The sequence below is a fragment of the Perca flavescens genome, chromosome 22 (genome assembly GCF_004354835.1).
Source record: "Perca flavescens isolate YP-PL-M2 chromosome 22, PFLA_1.0, whole genome shotgun sequence".
Classification (NCBI taxonomy): Eukaryota; Metazoa; Chordata; class Actinopteri; order Perciformes; family Percidae; genus Perca; species Perca flavescens.
The window spans coordinates 16,067,267-16,089,177 of NC_041352.1; the positions used below are offsets into that span (position 1 = coordinate 16,067,267).

At 41.2% G+C, this 21,911-nt stretch overlaps 1 protein-coding gene across 3 annotated transcripts in view; it reads left to right on the forward strand.

Moving 5' to 3' along the window:
- The first annotated feature begins 202 nt into the window (after window positions 1-202).
- The window catches only part of nck1b (NCK adaptor protein 1b), a 27,555-nt gene continuing 5,846 nt past the window's right edge, over window positions 203-21,911 (forward strand). Inside the window, exons 1-3 of one of the 3 annotated variants that reach the window (XM_028569517.1) lie at window positions 203-440; window positions 10,763-10,815; window positions 12,277-12,517. In XM_028569517.1, the coding sequence (XP_028425318.1) occupies window positions 12,292-12,517 (226 nt within the window). In that variant the 5' untranslated portion in view covers window positions 203-440; window positions 10,763-10,815; window positions 12,277-12,291. Of the gene's footprint in view, window positions 441-10,762; window positions 10,816-12,276; window positions 12,518-15,477; window positions 15,565-21,911 lie in introns of those variants that run through there. The other 2 variants (XM_028569518.1, XM_028569519.1) reach the window with 2 other exon arrangements.

A 21,911-nucleotide genomic window follows, 5' to 3' on the forward strand; every position in this document is an offset into this window, starting at 1 on the left:
GATATATCTGTATATCTTTTTATTCATATACACGTTTCTTTTATAGTAGTGATTGTTGACTTTTAGCCTCATGAGGCGAAAATCATGATGGATGCTTAAAACATCAGCAGCTGCAGTGTGATTGACTGACAGCGCCGTGGTCCAATTAATACAGAGTCGACTCCTCTGCAACCAATTGGATGCGAGTAGGAGGAACCTGGAATCTGAACAGCTTGTGAGGCTGCTGCTAGCTAGCCTAGCTGTGCTTCTGGGCAATGACATGCTTTGATATAGAAATGCTATTCCAACGGGGCACAGCGTCTCATCGGCTAGGCTAGCTTGTTGGAGTGGAAAAATAACTGGCTGCTAGGTAGCGAGGAATCTGGATATCATTTGTGTGACGCTTCTAGACATTGAATATTTCTTGAAGGAGATAAGAAGAGGTGGCCATCAGCAATCAGGTAAGACACGGTAGGAATCTGAGCCTATCTGCAGGCTACCACACTAACGTTTCTCACGAGAGCTACAGGCTAGCTCCTGCTATCCTTGAATTCATCGAGTAACGTTATAAGTCACGTCGGCTAAAAGCTAAGTTAACTGTTAACCTAGACAAAACCAGTCTGTCGCCTTGCCAACATGGCCAGCATACGGTTACCCAGCTGACTAGCCGTCGGCTGCAACCGATATATTTGTAACCATTAAAAGCATTTTGGTGAATTTTATTCGCAAGGTTAACGTTAGCCAAGTTAGATAGCGTGATCTGCTGTCAAGCTTAAGTCATAAGATAAAAGCTCAGATACAACTGCTGTAGAATCTCTGAATGCGGCTACACTTCATGTCGTGCAGTGCACCACGTTAACGCTTTTTTCGAGATTGAAAAGGGAGAATACGCCTCAGCGGTAGCCACAGTAAACGTTTTACAATGCAAACTGCATCTTCTAATTGACTGCACTTCACTATGTCTCATGGCTTAAATGTGTCTATGTAACGTTAACTAATGCTCACGTTGAATTTGTTGTGCTGTGATTGGACCCAGCATGGTCACGATAGAGGCATTCCCTAACATTAACTTATGATTTCCTGTAACTTGTGTTGGCTGTAATTGTACAGACTTAAATGGTTATTGTAGTCAGTCGTTCATTTTTTTGCCTACTAATTCAAAGATAGAAACTAACAACTGCATACTCCATTTCTGATAACTTCCATCTACCTAGGGAGACCCGTAATAGGTAACGTTAAGCAAATGTACTGTGTGGAAACCATTTCTGTTTTGGGGCTAAATTTGAGATAATGGCTCCCTCTGTTTATCTCCTAATAGTGTTTCTACCTTACACAACCAGAGCCAGACAAAATGTCATGCTTTAGTAGCACAATGGGCGATAAGGCTGTATAATTGTTGGCAAGCTCTTGTGGCTTATGTTTGTGTGGCCTGTTACAAAAGTTGTTCAACAGTACTGTGAAACAATCAGCAGATTAATATGGCTTGAGTGTTTTATCTCACAGATATTAATGTGGAGATATGTGGTTAGTTAGCTAGATGTGAATATTTTTTAAGGGAATAGCATGCATGTCTTTCCAAACACCAAAGGGGTCTTTTGCAGCTGCCGAATAGTATAGTTTCTGTAATTATTGTCACACTGACAGACCTCTTCAGTCTCTCATTAAGGTTTCAGGGAGGTGAGAGGGGGAGAGAGCCATTTGGTCTGCTGTAGCTCTGTTCTCAATGGGAGTCAGAGGGAGGATAGGCACAGTTTGCAGGCAGAAAGATGGTGGAGACCTGCTTACCAGCATGATTTGCTTAAAGGCTAATATTATACATAATCTGTCGAAAGAATTTTGACCGTTGAGGCCAAGTTGTAAGATGGGAAAATGGCTAATAGGAGACCTATGGAGAACATTTGCACCCATCAGCTGCCAGGTCATGAGCTCAAGTTTAGGATCGAGGACTCCCCGCTGAACTAAAGTAAAGACTATTCAGCTACGCATGCTGATATATTTCAGTGTTGTAGTCCTATATACTTTATCTTTGTCCTATTTATAGCTCCTGTTGACTCAGATACCCTCTAATAACACCTTTGTTTGAATGTTATGACAGTATATTATTAAGGATATGCAGTGATGAGCTTTTTTTCTTCTGCCCTTGCTTCTTTCTTAGTGCCTGCTTTGTGCTACCAGTGGCCTCAAGCAGCCAAATCTGTCCTCACAGCCTAGGGGAAAATACCAACTGTGCATTTTAGTGATAGCCAAAAAAAATCTAATGTGGCTGAAAATTCCCTTGGTCAAATGACGAGCCCAGGATTCTAATGTATTAAGTTGCTTTCGGTTTCTATTGCAGTTGAGAAATGGGGGTAATTTTTATTGTCTGTTTTCTCTTGAAATTTTGCTAATTTCAGTTATTGCATATGTTCTCTTTCACTTCCTCATTTTCTTTTGTAATTTCGTTTTTTTTCTGTCTGTCGGGTTTTGCTTTGACTGCTCATGCATCTAGGCATGTTTGAACAGTCAATAACCAAAGTACTTTCTATGTGTTAACCAAGGTCACCTGCTGAAAAAAGGAACTTAGCCTTTTTGTCAGGAGCATAATGAATGACAAGTGCACTTTTTTTCATCAGTAGTAGACTTGAAACATAAAAAAAGCTCTGTTCAGCTGGTAATGCATTCAAAAGCAAAGTCATCAAGCGCTGCAGTTATTGGCATTTGGTGTAATGACATTTTATCTCACTTCTGTACAATCTTATGGTCTAGGCTATGTGCGGTTAAAATATTTGCTATCATTTCTCATTTGGAGTAAGTGATTTGACTTCCTCATGTAGGAGGAAAGATGTGTGCAGTTTCAGTGATGTTTTTCTCCATTAGTTCATTATGGTTCTGGGTTTTCTTTCAGTGGGTTTGGCAGTGTAAAAATGAGGATGTGTGTACTTGAAACTGTTGCTGTCGTGGTAATGACAGAATTAGTTGTATATCCATGACTAAAAAAAACAATGATGTCAAAATGCATTGTTAGAAGGGGGTTAGGGTTAATAAATATTATACAATTTGTTTTATGTGATTACTGTGTCTTTCAAATTACTTTTGATGGCACAAGGTTTTGCTTGTAGAAAAATGGGAAACCCATTCATCTGTGTCCTCGGAATTCAATCTTTTGGATGGGTTATTAACATGCGTTGTTGTCTTTTTTTGGGTGTACGAATCGAGGCTTTAAGTGAAATGACAATCATTTAAAAGAACTCCCAGTTTCATCAAGCACAGTACTCTCGTGTCTAAAATGCGGTAGGCTGTTTCTCAGTCAGGCAGCACAGAGGTGAAGATCGATGTCTGTGGAAAATGTTGTTTTTCTTGTCTCTCTCCTATCAAACGTCTTTTTTTTATTATTTTTATTTTTTATTTGTGCAGAGTCAGACCCCAGATTTTTTTTGTGGCATCACCATCCAATCTGGAATGCCTCCCGCTCTCAAGATGCTCTCACACAAGTTCCAACACGTGGCCCTCCCAGACTTGTGTCCCAAGTGTCTTGTTTAGTCCTATTGTGACAGCACCCTAGGGCTCATATTTGCCAGGATGTATGATGTCTAAGAGGAAGCCAGTGTATCCATTTCATCTCTCTGACACAGGCTGCCTGGGATTATTATCTTGTGGTTTACAAATGATCTGCTATTTTGACTGCAACAATAGCTTTTTTCCAGGAGGCAGCAGTTGCAATGAGCTATCCAGCTACAGTACATTGGGTGGCCAGATAGTCTCTTTTACTGACTCCTTAATGCTACTAGATGTTTTAAGTAGCCTGACACCACACAATACCAAACCACGACAAGATTGTACTGTAGTACATGATGTTAGGAATCCTCCTGCTTTGTAAACTTGGATTAGTCATTGGGAAATCCCCTGGAGCTCTCAGAGTCAGTGAGGTAACCTGAAAGTTTATTTTGCTGTTGCCTTGAACCCAGATTATTTGGATGTGGCCATTATTGGACCTGGTAGCTATAATAAGCAAACAGGCCACCCAGAACAACAACTGGCAAGTCCAGCATGTAGCAGGGCGTGGATGTGTAGGCTCTGATAGGTGAGGTCTGAGGAAATGGATCCATTCTTACATAGAGGTATTATGTTCTGGTGTGAGGATTTGCTTACAGAAAGGATGTAGGCTAAGTGTTTTCGTGCTAGTAGACTGCTGCTAAGGCCAGTTGTAGACTACATTAAACTCATTTAGTGTAAATACTGGAAGGTAATAAATAGACAATGTGCCAGTCTGGCTTATTTCTGCAAATACTAATGCAGTGGTCTTATTTCTAAATTTAGCCTGTTCTACAGCATGTTTCCTAAAAGCACTTTGGTTATGTAATTTCTTTGTGGTGTATGATACGGGTGCTTTGATCAGGCTTTTCAGGGCTAATATAGATCCCTGATTTACTGTCTTGTGAAGCTCTTGAGTAACATTTTTTTTTTTCAGCCAGCACTCCTATAAGAGACTCTGTGAAGCCACCACATTTGTCTCATCCTTTTTATGTTCAGTCGGTCTCACCATTCCAAAATAAAGGACACAAAAAAGGACACGTCATCCTGTTTTTCAGCCACAAAAACGTCAGTTTCCCAATGCCATCTCTCTGTGGGCATCCAGACTCATTCCTTGTAAAGTGGAGAATATGCAGTCGTAATGAACAGGGAAGTGAAAATGGGGAAATGAAAACACTTTACTATGCTTGTTTATCTGCCTTATCTATTATGATCAGTTTTTATGATTGTCAAATTTACTAATGAATATAATCTGTTACGAATGGGTGCCCACTCTATCACAATATGCGTGTTTGATAAAAGATTGATACCATAGATTTGAATAAGGAACAATCTGTGACTAAAGTGCATTACATATGTCAAAGTGGCCGGGTTAGATTTTGACTTTTCATTTTGTGGCTAAGTTGCTAAGCAACATATTTCAGACAGTTGCATTTGTGTAAGCCTCTCACAGATTTTCTTTGAGCATAGAGCAAGCCTTTGGATGTGATGTTGGCCAAAAAGAAAGCTTGAAACCTTTGGTGTTGGTTGTTGCTATGAGAGTAAATCTCTGGCAATTCTCAAAGGACATGAGCCCCAGTCTATTTTAGGCCATTCCCAACTGCTGAGGGTGATCCCGAGGGCTGGATAACCAACTGCTTTCACACAGTCATCAGCCTATATGCTTAACCCAAAACACTAGAGGCCCCTCTGTCCTTGATTAAGTTTTAATATGATACTGGAACAATACAGTTTTCTAATGGGGAACATCATATTTTCTCGCAGCAACACCGGTGTTAATTGGTCCTCACCTCTCTTAATTGAGGTACATTACATGCGTCAATGCAATGCTAAGATAAGTTATCTGAACCCAGAGGTCAAGCCTGCGCTATGTCAGATTGCATCACTTTCCCATAATCCGGTCACCCTTGTGTCCACACTTCCTGTCTCACAGCTGGCCTGCCAAGTCTCCCATGACCCTTTGCTGCTGTGTTTCTGTTTTGTTTAGAGAGAATTTAGGACAGCTGGGATGAGATGCAGTCTCATGGGTTTTTAGTTGCTGTGGTTTTGATGTGAAAAACGGCACAAGCGTGCATTCATCGGCCCGTCTCTGTCCTGCTCTGTCCGATCGTGAAGCCAGACCTGCCCTGTGCCCAAAATGTGAGTTTTGGTGTAAGTTGGAGGAAGTGCAGCAGTGCCAGAGGGGCTGAGTGAGCAGTGAGCACACAGGGCACATTCCAGAAGGCAGCAGAGGCTGTGATTTTAGCAGGCTGTCACAAGGATTAGGTTACTCTGTCTGCCTCTGTGAGCTCATGCTGTTGCTGTCTCAGTGCCTCAGCAATCCTGTCAAGTTGTGGTACTATTTGCTTCCACAGCGAGAGAGACAAGGATCCATAATTGTTCTCCTAGGCTCGTTTAGATTATACAGTATCCAGTTGTTGTGACACATCATTTTCACAAGGAACCTCTGGTGTCAGCCTGGTAGATCAGAGCCATTCACTGCAATCCATGCTGAACATTAATACTATTTCTGGTCTTTCTTTCTTATGCATATCTCGAGTGTTGTATTCCCATGTCATATATTACCATACAGGCCACTGGGTGTGCTCTTTAACTAGATCTCCACTTGGGTTTTTTTGTTCTTCCTACAGAGACACAAGGGGTTGTGGCAGCAGCTGTAGACTGCAGGATGTGGTCAACTTATGTCAGTTTTGTTTCATAGTAACATGGCGTAGTTGCACACTGCATCTCTATTATACTACTGATGTGCAGTAGTTGTGGTTTGTGGTTTACAGTGTCACTTAAGCCTCTTTTTAAATTATATTGACTAGCAAAAAGGTATGCTCTGAACATTTCTGAAGTAGTAGTCTACCCTGTGCCTTTAACTATTAAAGATAACTGTACCAAATTTAGGTTAGTGGTCTGTTTCTGATGGGAAACGTGTGACCAGTGTTAGCACTCTTGAGAACATGAGTGGATGACTGATAGTAACACTGGTTGTCCTGTCACTGGCCTACAACTGCTGCTATGGCAGTAGATAAGATGGGACCACTCTATCAGTTTGGTATTTAGTATTTAACAATCACATGACACAAGTAGGTTCGCCTTTAATTTGTTATCTATTCTGTCATGTATATGTATGTCGAACCTACTTGTCATGTGATAAATAAATTAAATAAATAAATAAATAAATAAATAAATAAATATATATATATATATATATATATATATATATATATATATATATATATATATATATATAAATAAAAAAGAAATCTCTCAATTAATAAATGTAAATTAAAGAATATTGTTGCAGCCCTAATCACATACTGCTATTAAGTTGCCACATTCGGTGTCAGTAGGTGGACAACTCATTTGCCTTGTTATGGGAGCTGTAATGAAGTCAGTTGCTGTTAAGATAGTATTGATTCAAATGGAAGACCTTCTGGTGCTGCTGCTGCTTCAAGCGGCTGGTGAACCACTGGAAAGCTCTTATTGTGAAGCAGCTACAGAAAGTACTACCTTAAATTGCTGTCAGTTTTTGTTCAGTTAAAAACAAACTATCAAGATGGTGGCATCATTTCGGTCCATTTCTGTCAGCACATCAGTTTTGCATATTGCGAGTGAGGAATAGTAGAAGAAGACGTAGCAGCAGTTAGCTGGGAAAACCCTGAAGTTACCACTGTCCACCAGATTTGACCACCTGTCTGCCATCCCATGTGGTCTGGCCGCCCTTGTTGACAACCACAAAGCTCGTGCATACAGAGCCTGTTTTTGCTTTATGTCTGGTACCCAAGTTATTTTCAGAGTTGGACTTGCTTCTTCAATAACATCTACATGACCTGTTACTCATTACAACAGGGTTTTTTTAAAGATAATTTTTTGGGCATTTTGGCCTTTAATGGATAGGACAGTTGCAGACAGGAAAGTGGAGAGAGAGAGAGAGAGAGAGGTTGAAGACATGCAGCAAAGGGCCACAGGTCAGATTCGAACCCTGGGCTGCTGCGGTACGTACTGAGCGTTGGTACATGGGGCACACGCTCTACCAGGTGAGCTACCAGGGTGCCCTGAAATTAGTTTTATTTAAGAGTATTGCTTATGTATGAGAGTCAAAATTCATTGAAGCACAAAAACTTTCAGACTAGGGCTGAAATGATTCCTCGAGTAACTCGAATAATTCAATGACTAAAAATCCTGTATGCAAAATGATTTGCCTCGCAGCTTCGTTTAATTAATGTTACCAACGTTGTATCGCTCACGGTGTTTCCGCACGGAGGATTATTACTGTCGCACACCGGGCTGACACTGCTGGCGACACATGCCATGAAGACAAAATGTCTGTCTTCACAAAATGAAGACAGAGCGTAAGGGGCTAAGAGAAGAGACAGGCTGGAGAAAATGACAAAGTGTCCAAAGTTTGGAATCAGTTCAAACGTAATTAAAACAATAACTCTGTACAGTGTGTGTATACTGCAAAACTGAACTAGCTCACCACAATAACAGCACGACGTCAGTGCTTTAGCATCTCAACAGAAAACATTGAGTGTGTGTGAGTGTATATAATATACACACACACACACAGATCAGTCTCAGATTGAAACTTGTAGTTCTGAAAGTTAAGTTGCACAACTTAAGGTAATGTTTAATGTATGCCTTAGTTTGAAGTTGTTATATCATTTAAGAAACTTTTTCTGTGTATGTATTATGGCACTTAAACTTAATATGTTTAGATTTTTGAGAGATGATATTGTAGGCAATACAAATGTTGCTTTTTCCGAATATTAAACCAAACTATTGTATGTTATTGCTCTTCAATAAAAGAAAAGTATTTCTTATCCGATTACTCGATGGAAAAATCTGTAGAATACTCGATTACTAAAATAATCGATAGCTGCAGCCCTATTTCAGACTTTGGTCAGGAAGCTCAACTTAGCTCTTATTTACTGTACACTGCGGGGGTTGGTGATGTATTGGGTACCTGTTAATTCTGCCAGGCTGCAGGGTAAACGGAGATCCACTGTGGATATGACACCGTTTGAGCAGTTTGACCTGTCTGACCTCGTGTTTAGTGCTTTTGGAGTGGCGAGTGGCCTCGGCTTAGTCTGCAGCTGCACGATTAGTTTAAAGCATCTGTCGCCCAACTTTTTGATCCTCCCTCACAAGTGCACTATCGTAAGTCACTGCGGTGTCCATGTGCACTTAGTGCGCACTGCGCAGCCACCCTAGGCGTTGGGGGGGTGATGGCAGTTAAAAGAAATGACACTAGGATGCAGTGTGCTTTGTGAACATGGGAGATGGCTGGGAAAAGGTTAATTCCACATTTATGAGTATTTCATGCACTGGCAAGGAGAGTAGAAAGTGGAAAACAAGATAGGAAGGGAGGGGTGTTGGAAATGGAGAAGGAGCACATATACACGCTTGTCAGCCTCTTTGGCAGACAGTTATCCAGCCCAACCCAGCCCAGGGAGTGGAGAGATTGTTGCCTTTGTCTTAGTGAAAGAGGCAGCACTCGAGGAGAGTAAATCAGCTCTTTGTTTTTGTGTGCCGCTCCCTAACATGTCTCCCAGTGTTCATTAATTTAATTAGACATGGAAAAGGAGCAGGCAATAACATGCCATGAGATAAAACCCCAGCATACACCCTAATGTTTTTTGGTAAACAAAGTCAACAACACCCCACATGGGGGAAAAATAACCCAGACCACAGGTGTCCCCAATAAATAAAACAGATATTGAAGTGTACTCAGTTCTGCCTTTTGTGCTGCTTTCAGTATACTGCTGAACTACAACGAACTGCTTAAAAAAAAAAAAAAAAAAACTAATTTCTTTCTAATTGTATTGAACTGAACACAAAAGGCACCATTAAAAAGAGTGATAGTTTAAAGTGCAGTTGTCTACTCTTTCAACTAACTAAAAAGTAGTTGAAGAGTGTCTTTCGCAATGTGATGCAGTCTTTTGTGATGTTTTTATTGATCGAGTTGATCTCACAACGACAAAACACATTTATTGTGCAGCCCTGTTTGGGACCTTTTTATAGTATACCTTTTAGCTTTAGGGTCTTTTTTATGTACTAACCCATCCTTTATCCAATAATGAGGGTGGTCTTCGATGCGTCCCTGTCACTCACTGTTTTGTTTTCCGAAATGATGAACCATCTCATCAACAACATTGCAACCTTCTCTTCACAAGTGCAGTTCTTCTCAGCTCACAGCCTATACTTATTTACTGTTCATTTTACTCCCCTTGGCTGATGGTTCGCTTGGCTCCTTATGTTTGCCTAAGATCAGGTTCTGGGCCTATCTCAAGGCCAGCTGCAGCTGAAACCTAGACACCACTGCCTCAAATAAAAACCCAGAGCTCTGGATCAATGAGGTCAGTGTCTGGTCCATGAAGTCGGTCGGGGAGGAAGGTGAAACTCCATCCACTCCCATGACATCAGAGCAGCTAAGCAGCCGCTTCAATGGTGCCTCACTCCTCCAGTGCTGCAGTCTTAACCTAAGCATAGATGTGCTGATGGCTACATGGGTCATAAGACCAGTTGTTGTGAATGTGCTCATTGTTGAAGACAAACAAGTTTTGATTGTGGATCACAGTACTCCCAAATCATGAATTTAAAATGCCTGGGCAACTTGAAAGTTCTTGTGATAAGCAAACAATGGAGCCATGCTTGTAATGCGGTGCACATAATCACAGCATTTCCATAGTCTACACAGGTAGGAATATTTATAGGCCTTTTCTAAATTTTAAGCAATATCCTACATTATTAGTGCTCAGCAAGAGCTTCGCTGCCTGATGTTGCCACACTGCTGACGCACATTGCACCTCTTCTTTACTTCCCTATTACAGTCATTTTTGCAATCTTCCTGGCTTTCAGGTTCATGTTTGATACCTGGCACAATAGACAATCGTTGGACTGCTTCTGAGAGGAAATCATCCCTTCTGCAAAATTATAAAGAATGTGGATACTGAGAGATTGGCTCTGTACTCTCTGGCAGCTGTTAGTGTTGAAGACTGCGTACAATTGGTAGGGGGAAATTATGTCTGAAGAGACTAAACTGTGGAAATGGTAGCTGGCATTTCTTCAGGAGCTTGACCTAGCTGTGGTATATTTGGATAACCCTGTCCATAGCTTGGTATGCATGTAACATTTGTACAGTGCTACATGGACAGTGGCTTTCAAGTCACTGAAACCAAAATACAGATACACCTTTTTGAGTATTATTAAGACATCATTGGGCCAGTTTCTAGAGGAGTCAATTTGTAATTCTCCTGCATTGTCTCTATTCTTTTCCTAGGTCTACAGAGAAGTATTAGAGCCCTTGAAGTTCTCAGCTTTGATGCAGTACAGGTACAGCTACAACACAGTTTCTAAATTTACTTTTGGTATGTCTCTTAGCTAATCATTGTGTCAGGAGCAAATGGCACAGTTGGAGACTAAAATGTGAATGAAGGCTGGGCAGATAGAAAGAAAACGCGTTATCTTGGTGTCATGTCAAAGGGAGGTTTTGTGAAAATGTGGTTCCAAATAAGTCTTTTAGTTAAATTCCTAGTAGAGATGCACCGATGACATATATGTCTGTTTTATGCCGGTCAAATGCTGTAAATAAATAACCTTGTAAAGGCTACCATACGCAATGCATAGGAATTTTATATAGGCTAGCAAATAATAACAATAAACCCACTACTAATTACATTATCTTAATGCAGTGTAACTACTGTAAATAATGCACATAAAATACAAACATGAGCAAGGGCGTTCAACAATCGCCATTATATCGAACCAACAGCCACATGCGACTTAGCTAGCAGGTGAAGAACACAAACCATGAAATCACCAGCTAACAATGAACTGACAACATAAGTTATCCGACTTACAGTTCTCGAGGACGCACACACGCGATCTCCGCTGGCTAGTTATCCTCCGCACAGCGACAGTCTCTTTTTCCTTTCTCTCCCTTTTCCGCCGGGTGGCGCGCGTGCCCGCCCGCTCGCTGTGTGAAGCGCGTGTCAGCGCTATTCTCCGACATGCACGCTAACAATCGCTGCTTATAGACACCCTTTTGTACAAATGCACTCGGGCGCTGCATGATTAACATCACGCAAGACATCAGCATCACACGTGCACACGGAACGCACATGTAGGAAACCTCGTGAATTAACCTGCAACGTGTCAGCTGTTTGGAAATTCTTCAGCGTGTGTGAAGAAGATAACAAGTTTGCAATATGCAACACCTGCAAGGAAAAAGCAACATAACATTGCACTTTAGATGTGTGTGAATTTCACACTCATTTTATAGCGATCGATTATCTGTTCAAAAAGATTTCTATGTAAAAGAAAAGATAGAAAATAAATATTTGTGTGTGCTGTAAAGTGGTCAGAAAAAATGAAATCGGAATCGTCTAAAATCAGTATCGGCAGGTCAAACTCAATCGGGAATCGGCCTAGAAAATTGTAATCTGTGCCTCTCTAATTCCTAGTAATGTTTATGTAATCAAATGCATGTTGTAGTTCATCATAACTATAAATGAAGACGAGAGAATTTTATCATTGTCTGCTTAGCAATTTCCCCGGGGGTAACCCTGTATTTTACTGCTACAGAAACTGTGCCATCGTGTTGTCCTCATCATTCTGGTGGTAGAAAGAAATTGACGCTGCCTTTTATTCTGTGACTACTGTTGCACATAAGCCAACACTGGCCCAGATTCCATTGTATAATAGAGATACCTTTTACTGATCAATTAGTTCAAAATATCCTGTAATCTCTGACGTCCTTTTCCTTTTCCTCTCCTCTCTCTCTCTCTCCTCCAGTGCACCGAGTGCAAGATGACGGAAGAGGTGATTGTCATCGCCAAGTTTGATTACATGGCCCAGCAGGACCAGGAGCTGGACATCAAGAAGAACGAGCGCCTCTGGCTGCTCGATGACTCAAAGTCCTGGTGGAGGGTTCGAAATGCCACCAACAAAACAGGCTTTGTGCCGTCCAACTATGTGGAGAGGAAAAACAGTGCCAGGAAAGCTTCTATTGTCAAGAATCTTAAAGACACACTTGGTAAAAACAAATCCGTTATGGTTTCTTCAGTTTGTAAGTGTTGATATCAACATGAGAGAGATGGTTTGATAAGCATTAGCCAGAAATCGTGTTTAAGTTTATACTCTCCAAGTTTTTCCGGAGCTTACACGATTCCAGTTAACCTGTATTTGCACTCGAAACATTTCTGGTATTATTATGTCTTCAGTCACTCATAACATCTTTTTGATAAGAGACTGACTTGCTTTGTGTTTCATACACAATTTGTTATTGTTGTTCAAAATGGAGTAGCATCAGAGAGCAAACTTTTTATCTAGGCCAGCACTACCTCAGTTTGTTTTTGACCACATTGGTGTGGTATCTAAGGTAGCCTACTGTATAACAGCTTCCGCACGAAGGTGGTCGCAAGCTGATGTCTGATTGGTTGAAATGCTGAGAGCTATTTTCTTCTCACAGCACACTTAAACTGAAGCTTTAGTATCTAATTGAAATGTCTATGGTGTAGTGTTGAATGTAATGCAGCGCTTTCCCATTTTATCTTGAACCGTTTGCACAGGTAAGGCAGTTTTTATGTATAATTTTTTTGATTTCAGATGTTTTTGCGGAGGTTAAATATAGATGGTTTCATAACTGTGGCTCAAAAAAGGTAATGTTTTCTTTCGTTTTGACGAATCTTAATATCTCCTGCCCTTTTCTCATGACAAGAATTGATACGACACAGGTGTTGTTTGCTCTGTCAACACAGCAGTAATATTTCTGGTCACTGCCATTTGCCGAGGGCCTTGTACTGCCAGGAGCAAGCAAAATGTGACCGTGTATGTAAGCCAAGGTTTCCATTTGTCTTAGCTTAATTCTTTTTGATAACAGACATTTATGATAATTTGGGATGCGCACTCTTGACTACTAGCATCTGGTCTGGAACACAGCCAGAAAACCTGGCATTTGTTTGCCTATAATTTCAAATTTTGATAATTTCTCCAATGTGTGTTTTTTTTTTTTTTTTTTTTTTTTTTTTTAATATAAAAGGCGAAGGTCTTTTCGTTAGTTTCTGATAGTTTTCACACTCTAATCTATGACTTGTCCTGTTCTGCAGGGCATCATTGTCTCATTTGAGAGCATGGAGGGATAACCATGTTTGTTGGTGTACTTCAACCATGTTTGTTTGAGCCAGATTAGCTTTAAGGTTTAAACACCAGCATTTGCCACAGATATTTAAAGGCACACTAAAACAGACCTGCATGATATTGACAGTACAGTTTTTATTTTTTATAAAGGCTTAGGGTGGTTGTGGTTGTGGCATTAACACAATACTTTATAGTTATTGTAAGTGTATAGTAGTTTATTCAAAATTTTGTGATACTGACAACAAAGCTGATGCCAGGACCTGCTGTTTATGGGCCCATTTGACAGAAACATGACATCAAACCACACTTGTGTGTAGCCTTATCTCTGTTGCTCATTTATGTGGTAATGATGGCATACCCCAGTGTAGGGTGACCCCCTGCGAGGAAGCCTGGGCCCCCACTTGGCTTTTCCTTGCACAGAGGGACTAAAAGAATGGGAGTGTTCAGGGTACTTCTAACCAGAAGTGTGTCATCAGTATCGCACACTGCAGTGTTTGCAAAACACTTATCTGTTGGAAATGTGAACTGTCTTCCTGTTAGCTGTGTGGTTTTTAAAAATGCATGTGCAAGTGTTGTGGTCAGAAGAGACTGGTGACATTCTGGCAGTGCCGTGTACTGAAATACTCCGATGAAAAACAATGAAAGAACAGGAAGAGACCTTAAGGTTTTTTTTTTTTTTAGTTCACATCTTGCTCATTTTTTTGGCATTTGTCATGTTAACACCAACTTTACTTTACAAGACGTTTGCTATTTGACTCAAGCATGTAAATTGTTTAACTGCTGCACTTTTAGTCCATCCAGTTTTGCCCTTAAGTGTGTATTTGTCCGTTATGTGTCATGTGTATGCGTGAGTGTGTGCGTGTGAGTATGTGTTGGGTGGGGGTATGTTTTGTCATGCACCACAGACATGATCCTCCCAACAATTTCCCACCTGTCACTATATCCATTGATAAAATAACCTCAGGTGAACAGCTGCACGACACACACATGTTCAGGTCTCACTCGCACATAAACCCAATAAAACACGGACTAACGTAACCCATGAGTTAAAGCCAAACTGAACCTCGTTTAACACTAATACAATCATTGGAAGCTTATAAATACTTCACCTTCATTTGTACTTTTTTATGATCTCTAAGTAGATTTGAGATATTTTAACTTGCAGATTGTGGGTGTTTTTTTTTTTTTTTTTCTTTCTTTACATGTGTGGGATAGCAATAAGAGAACCAGCCTGATGACTACACTTCCATATGTTATGTGGGAGGAAAAATGTATTTTTCTTTTTTTTTTCTTTTTTAATCAAGCCCCGTTGCTGGGTGTGGAGTGGTGTCATCGTTTAAAAGAATGTGTGAGGGTATGATGTGTGTGTGTGTGTGTGTTTTAAGGACTCAGGTTTCCTGGGTTTGTTGTAAAGTTATGAGTGTGTCTCTACAAACAACTGCAGTCATGTGACACTGAGCACTCACTGACTCACTCAACCGTCCCCACAGATCCTTACTGAAAGAATTTTATTTAGATTGCTACCTTCCTAGAAATACCAATCTGCTGCTTAATGTTGATACAATATAAAACCTTTCACTTTCCCTATATCTTTATCTCTCTTCTTTTATCTCTCTTTCTTTCTCTGAGTCTGAGCTTCAATCCCCTCCCTCCCTACTTCTCCCCCTTTCCATGAGGCCTCTGTACTCTTCCTTCCAGAGCTAGACCGGAGGCCTCTCTATACTGCACTCTTATTGGCTAAGACTGACCACATGGTCATGGAGTGGGCCGCCCTGCTTTGCTTTCCGCCCAGCTTTGCTTTCCGCCCAGCTTTTCTGGGTGTTCACATGGAATAACTCTACAGCTGCAGTGGGAAGAGAGCAGGGGCCGGGAAAAGAGTCAGAGAGCGAGGGAGAGCCAGCGAGCCCGAAATGGACATGGCTAACCTATTCAAACATTTCTTTCGTGAGTTTTTTAACTTTCCTCGTCTTCTGCCGTACTTTGTTGGTTGTTTTACAAGTGGCGTAGAGAGCTTTTGTCCAAAGTTTTGAGTGGTTCTTTTTTCTCTCTCTGACTGTGCAGGAGCTGTTAATTTTTTTTTTTTTTCCTCTTTCATCTTCCCTTTCTGATTTTTCACTTTGGTTATAAGTCGGTTTCAGCTTCAGGTCAGCCGAACAAAAGTGTCATATATTTAGAGTGGGCGGGAAGTGATTTCTGTGCTAACATGTTGCTCTGAAAGAGAGAGGTTGTCTTAACCGCTTTTTTGAGGCTGTGTCTGTGTGAGCGGCTGCAAAGACTGGGTGGATGTGCTTTTGAGAAGCCCTCTGCCGAGCCAAAGCCTGTAATTGCCTCAGCAATCCTTCTCTGTCTCTTTCTTTGACGCGCGCACACACACACACACACACACACGCACGCACACGTGCACACACACACACACGGTAATCCTACTCCCATTTTTTTCTAGCATTTGTCCTAGTGAGTGGGCTGCAACTCAGTGGATTACATTATTATGCTTGAAGACCCCCTCTCCACCCTAGGAATATCTGAAGACATAGCCAAAGTCTGTTATCTTTTATATTTCTACCCTCAGGGCAAGCTCGCTCATTCTGGGAGGGTCCCCTCACCCCCTCAACCCCACCGCCAGTCAAGGGCTACAGTTGAAGGGACGCGGGGTGCTTATGTAGAACACTGTAGTCATTGTACTGAGAGGAGCCAGGGCTCTCTGCTGATTGATGGAACCCGGGCTCCCATCTCCCGCACCTCGCTCGGTTATCAGAGGAATGTCATTGCCCCGGCAGCTCCGTGGGCCGTAGATACTTCCCAGCCACACTGGCACACTTTTTCAAAAAGCCCTGGCGCACACCCATGCTGTAATCTCACCTTGTAACCGTTGAGTGGTATCTCCTGTCTCTGCTTATCTTCCCTAGTGTTGGGAGGAGTGTGTGTGTGTGTGTGTGTGTGTGTGTGTGTGTGTGTGTGTGTGTGTGTGTGTGTGTGTGTGTGTGTGTGTGTGTGTGTGTGTGTGTGTGTGTGTGTGTGTGTGTGTGTGTGTGTGTGTGTGTGTGTGTGTGTGTGTGTGTGTGTGTGTGTGTGTGTGTGTGTGTGTGTGTGTGTGTGTGTGTGTGTGTGTCCTCTGCTTGTAAAGAATCCAGAGAGTGTAAAGGGCTTAGAAGAACATAGAGATGAGCTAACAAACCGTTTTCTTGTGTAAACTGAGAGCTGTTAGTCTCCTCTTTCTCGCTTTCTTTCCCCTCCTTCTGTTTCCCTGTTTCTCAGCCTCCCCAGCAAGCGGAAACTCTAATTTAAGCCACATTTCTCCCTGAGCGTTAGAGGAGTGCAGGCCAGAGAGGAAGTGAGAATTTAGGAGGATGTTGAATCATTGTGCAGGGTCTGTCTGTTTGACTTTCTGGCAGTCTGTGTCCCTCACTCCCTCTTTCCAACTCCCGCTTCTTTTCTCCAAACCGCTGTTCACTGTTCAAAGCAAAAGACATAATCATAATTAAGAGATTGGTGGGAGAGTCATCAACATCACTTAGTCCTTAAGATGTTTTTCTCTTGTAAAGCTGTCCACTCGTCGTTGTTTTCCTGTGTCTTTTGCCATTAAGAATTGCTTAACAGGAAGTGAGCAGTGGTTTGGGCTTGTTGAAGACTAGCAATCGCTGTGTATATGTTGATAGTGAACAGTGGAAATGTCTACGGCACAACTCCCCTTGTAATGTAATGGTTCGACTAAACGATGAATCGATTGACTGAAAATTAATCAGCAGCTATTTAGATAATTGAAACATCATTTTAGTTTGTTTTTTTTAAGCCAAAATGCCAAACATTTGCCAGTTCCAGCTTCTCAGATGTGAGGATGTTTTTCTTTGTCGTATATAATGATAATCTGATAATAGCGAAAAATGTCCATCACGAGTTCCCAATGCCCGTGATCACATACTTAATGTCTTGTTTTGTCTAAGCAACAGTTCAAAACAGAGAGATTCAGTTTACTATCATAAATAAATAAATGAAACAATTTTTGCTTAAAAGATGCTTTTAATCCATTTATCAAATAGTTGCAGATTAATGTTCAACTAATTCTTTCAGCTCTAACGGTCTAATTTCCTGTTTTAAATGGTTTGGGTGGGTGTCTGCGAGTATTCTCCTGTTAAGAGCTGAATTGGTTTGTGATCGGCCTTATAAGACTTAACACGCTCACCTCACGTTGGAACTTAGAAGACTGGGTGCTGAATCCTTCATGTGGATAATAATATATTAAGATACTTTGGACAGCACTCCAATTAATACTTTTTATTGCAAGTAAAAAGTATTAACTGGAGTGCTGTCCAAAGTACCTTTTGTGTTCGTTCTAACAATATGTATCCTAAGTAGTCATTTTAAGTCCATCTCATGTCTATAGCTTGCTATTAAACCTCATACTTTTTTGTTATTGAATGAAATGTAGTACAGAGTATCAAAATGTTATGTGTCTGGTCAGTTTTGTAGTCGTGTTTACTTATTTTTTTGATAGGTTAATTTCTGATTTTAAATGACTAGGTTTCCCATGTGTGGCTTGTCTTTAGACAATATTTTAAAACTTTGGCTTCTTTAAAAAAAAAGAAATAATGTTTTTAGCAACTCAAGTAAGCATTTTGTAATTGGTACCAAAACTAAGGTATCATGTTGGCACTCAGCTCGAGTCATTGGACATAATTTTTTATGTATTTTTTAGGGAGTAATGCTTATCGCTCAGTTTAGAAAATGACTGTCCGTGCCCATTTTTACAGATAAGTAGACGCTGGAGTTTGTGTGTGAGATACTCATTCCAGTGTTGCGGCAGTGGTACACCTACATCAATAGCCTTGCTTGATTCACAGCTAGGAGGATATCAGAAACGCAATCAAGAACTCCAGGAATTAATATACAAGCACCTTGTTTTACTGTCAGGAAGGGTTCTACTTGGCGTGGTCCCTGACAGTAACGCTGCACTGTCCAGAAGCTGTAAAAACCAAAATGCAGCGCTGTGCCTCCATCCCTCCCTCTGCTCCATCACAGAGACTGATGGCTGCCTGCTTTTGATGTCTCAGACGGCTGAAGTTGAAAGAGCTTTGCGTGTTTCCTGTGCAGTTATCAGTCAGCCATGTTAGCGGCTTGATTGAAGCTGTCATCTTAAAAGGCACCCCGAACCATCCCCATTGAAGAATACACCAACTTGTGTGTGTGTGTGTGTGTGTGTGTGTGTGTGTTCCCTTTAGTTAGTTAGACTCACTCTTTCTGACTGCACACGGTGTCATTACTTTTAACATGTCTCATGCTAGACCATATGGCTGAGAGTTGCTGCGTTGCATCACGTCTGGTGAATGTGAGTGACACATTGTTGCCAGAGTTTAAATTGCCATGGACACATCGGGGATAGACATTAGGATATGATGGGGAATCGCCAGTGCTGTACTTATCAGATTACCAGCAAATGTTGGAACTTGTGTGTGTGTGTGTGTGTGTGTATGTATATATATATATATATATATATATATATATATATATATATATATATATATATATATATATATATATATATATATATATATATATATATATATAATTATTTATTTTTTTTTTTTTTTTTTTTGTGAGCAAACAAGCAATTTCACTGCTGCTGAAGTTGTCCCAGTGATCATGTTCTGTTCAAGTACGGGGATGTTCAGACACTGTCAGACAGCCTGACGCGGGGTGTTGTCGTCCACAGAGGAAGAGCCCTGGAATGGAGGGAAGCGGAGGGGTCGAAAGGGCCCTGGCAGACAATGGACGGCCAGCCAGCGTAGGGAGGCCAGAGTTAAAAAACAAAACTAGTTCCTGTCTGTCACTGGTAGCCAAACAAACTCCCCAGCACTTTCTTCTCCTCCTGCTGGTGCACCTCATCTGTAAACAAAAAGTGAAGTTTTCGGAGGGGTTTAAAATATGCGCCATGACAGGAATTTACTGCCATCTGACCCAACGTGATTTCCTTCCTCCGCAACCTTCTCTCAGGAAATGCACAGGAAAAAGCATCTGACGTTGAAACAAAAGTTTCCAGTGCACGGTACTTTTTAGTTTCTCTTCTGTCTTGAAGACCCTTCCCAGGTAGCAGTATATTGGTGGCATGGTTTGTGGGTTTGGGTGAAAACGCTCCGCTACCACATCTGCGTAGACACATGCAAAGTTCATGCAGTTGGCAGTATTCAGGGTTGACTTCAGGTGGAGAGTTGAAGTTTGGGCACTAAGAGGAGGACTGTGCCTCCCTCAGCTAGGGTGGAGTTAGGGGAGCCATCGGGGGTGGGGGTTGTCTTGTTTTTTGGGGGTTGTCATTGTTTGTGTGCAGGACCCTTTACATGATACAGTATTTGGGCACAATATTTGCACATTCTGTTAGTTATTGACAACCTATTTACTCTTTAATTCACTTCTACTCCTCACATGGCTGTGTTGTGGTAAAGGTGGCCTTTTTGGCAAGATGGACTGTCCCATAATTAAAGATTCCCAGCTTCAGTCCTAATAACAACCAGTGGTGTGTCTGTCACAACAACTATGAGTCCTGTCTGAAGAGCTTGACCTCAATCTGCCCAGTCATTGTAACTGTAACTTTTATACCATATGCAGTTTCTTGGTTAGCCTAGAGCACGTACATCCCAATGAAGAAGGAAACCATATGTATGCTACATTATAAATATTGCACTAAATTAAGCTGGTTATTTTTATTAATATTAAGATGATCAGAAATGACTGCTGCTAAGAAAATATTTAAAATTTTCTGTCCCCCCAATATTAAATTGTTGGATTAGACACCCACTGTTTTTTCCCCCATTCAGTTTTAGATATATGGTTCTGCATTTAAGCGCATTACTCTGTGTACTTTGCATACACCAGATAACTCTTCTCTCTTTTTGTTTGCAGTCAAATGTGTTTCATCCTCTTCTCAATACCAAAATGCCCACTGGAAATGCCTTGTGGAGGTCTGCATATTTAAAGGTCCAAAGATTGTCCCCCATTGCGTCAGCTTTATTTTACTCACAAACCTGGCAGGAAAACATGGCAAAATATCAAGGAAGTGCCCGCCAAAATCAGTTACTGCCAGTTGAGCAGAATGCAGCTGTGTCCACCATTGAAGACTGTGGCCTTGCTCGGAGTAGAACCATGCTGTGTGTGTAGTGTGAAAGTCTGGCAAGATAAGAGCCTCAACTAAATTGTAAAAGGAAGCACAAACTCACAGTTGTTTACTGCCACACAAGGGAATTCTCAGCAATTAACCTACAACAGCAGGACGGATGTGCCCTCAATAACCCCTTATATTCTCCCGGTATCATCTTCCCTATAGCTTTGCAGGCAAATCCCAACTTCCCTTTATTACCTTGGTTTAGATTGTGCATCTAGTCAAATGCGCTGGCCCTGGGCTCTGTGCTTTTTTTAATGCAAAGTGTTCGTGTGACTGTAGCAGGAAGCAGCAAATAAAATCCATGACAGGGACACTGATAAGGGCTGTGTTACCTGGCCAGAGAGATAAAATATGAGCTCCCTCCGTTGTCTCCATTCTCAGCTGGAGCTAAAATATACTTTATTTATGCAGGGTTGACCCTTAACCTTTTTTTGGAGCAAACTAGGTCACTTCCAACTGTGCACAGAACACATCCTGGGGCTTGCACCTGCACGAACATGTTTTTTTTTTTTTTTTTTTTTTTTTTTTTTTTCCTTAACGTGATATTGTAGTTGTGGATTCTCTCATTTTTGTATCTTTTTAAACTTTGAAGAGGAGTAAGCCGTTTGTGTTGGTGTGTGAATGTAAACCTCAAACCCAGGTTTTGTGGCTGCCTTATTTGGCTACATCTATGTGTAAAACATTATATATAGATGTTCTGTTCTTGTCTTTTCGCAGTTCTCCCTCTTGAGTTATTAAGACTGCACAGAGGCATAACTAGACCGAGCCTTCACGTACAGACAATCAGCTCTTAACACCCCGTCTGGAGTCTGTAGTTATCTACAGTGGTGGGACTAATAACAGGGTCTACCTGGAAGCAATTTGACGTTGGACTCTCAACACTACCATGAAATTTGTCTGCACTCCTTGAGTCACGGACACTTATCAGTACCAATGTATCTGTGGTAAAGCAGATTCAGTGTGGCGTTGTGACAAATTAGTCACGTTCCTTGCTCAGAAAATAAACGCACACATACGCACACTGTCCTCCCAGCACTGTCCTGGAGACTACACCCTACCTTCCTGTATAATTTCACCCAGCTGACTTTTGATTATGCAAGCAATAGCTCAGCAAACGTAATCAGAAATCGAGTCACAACTT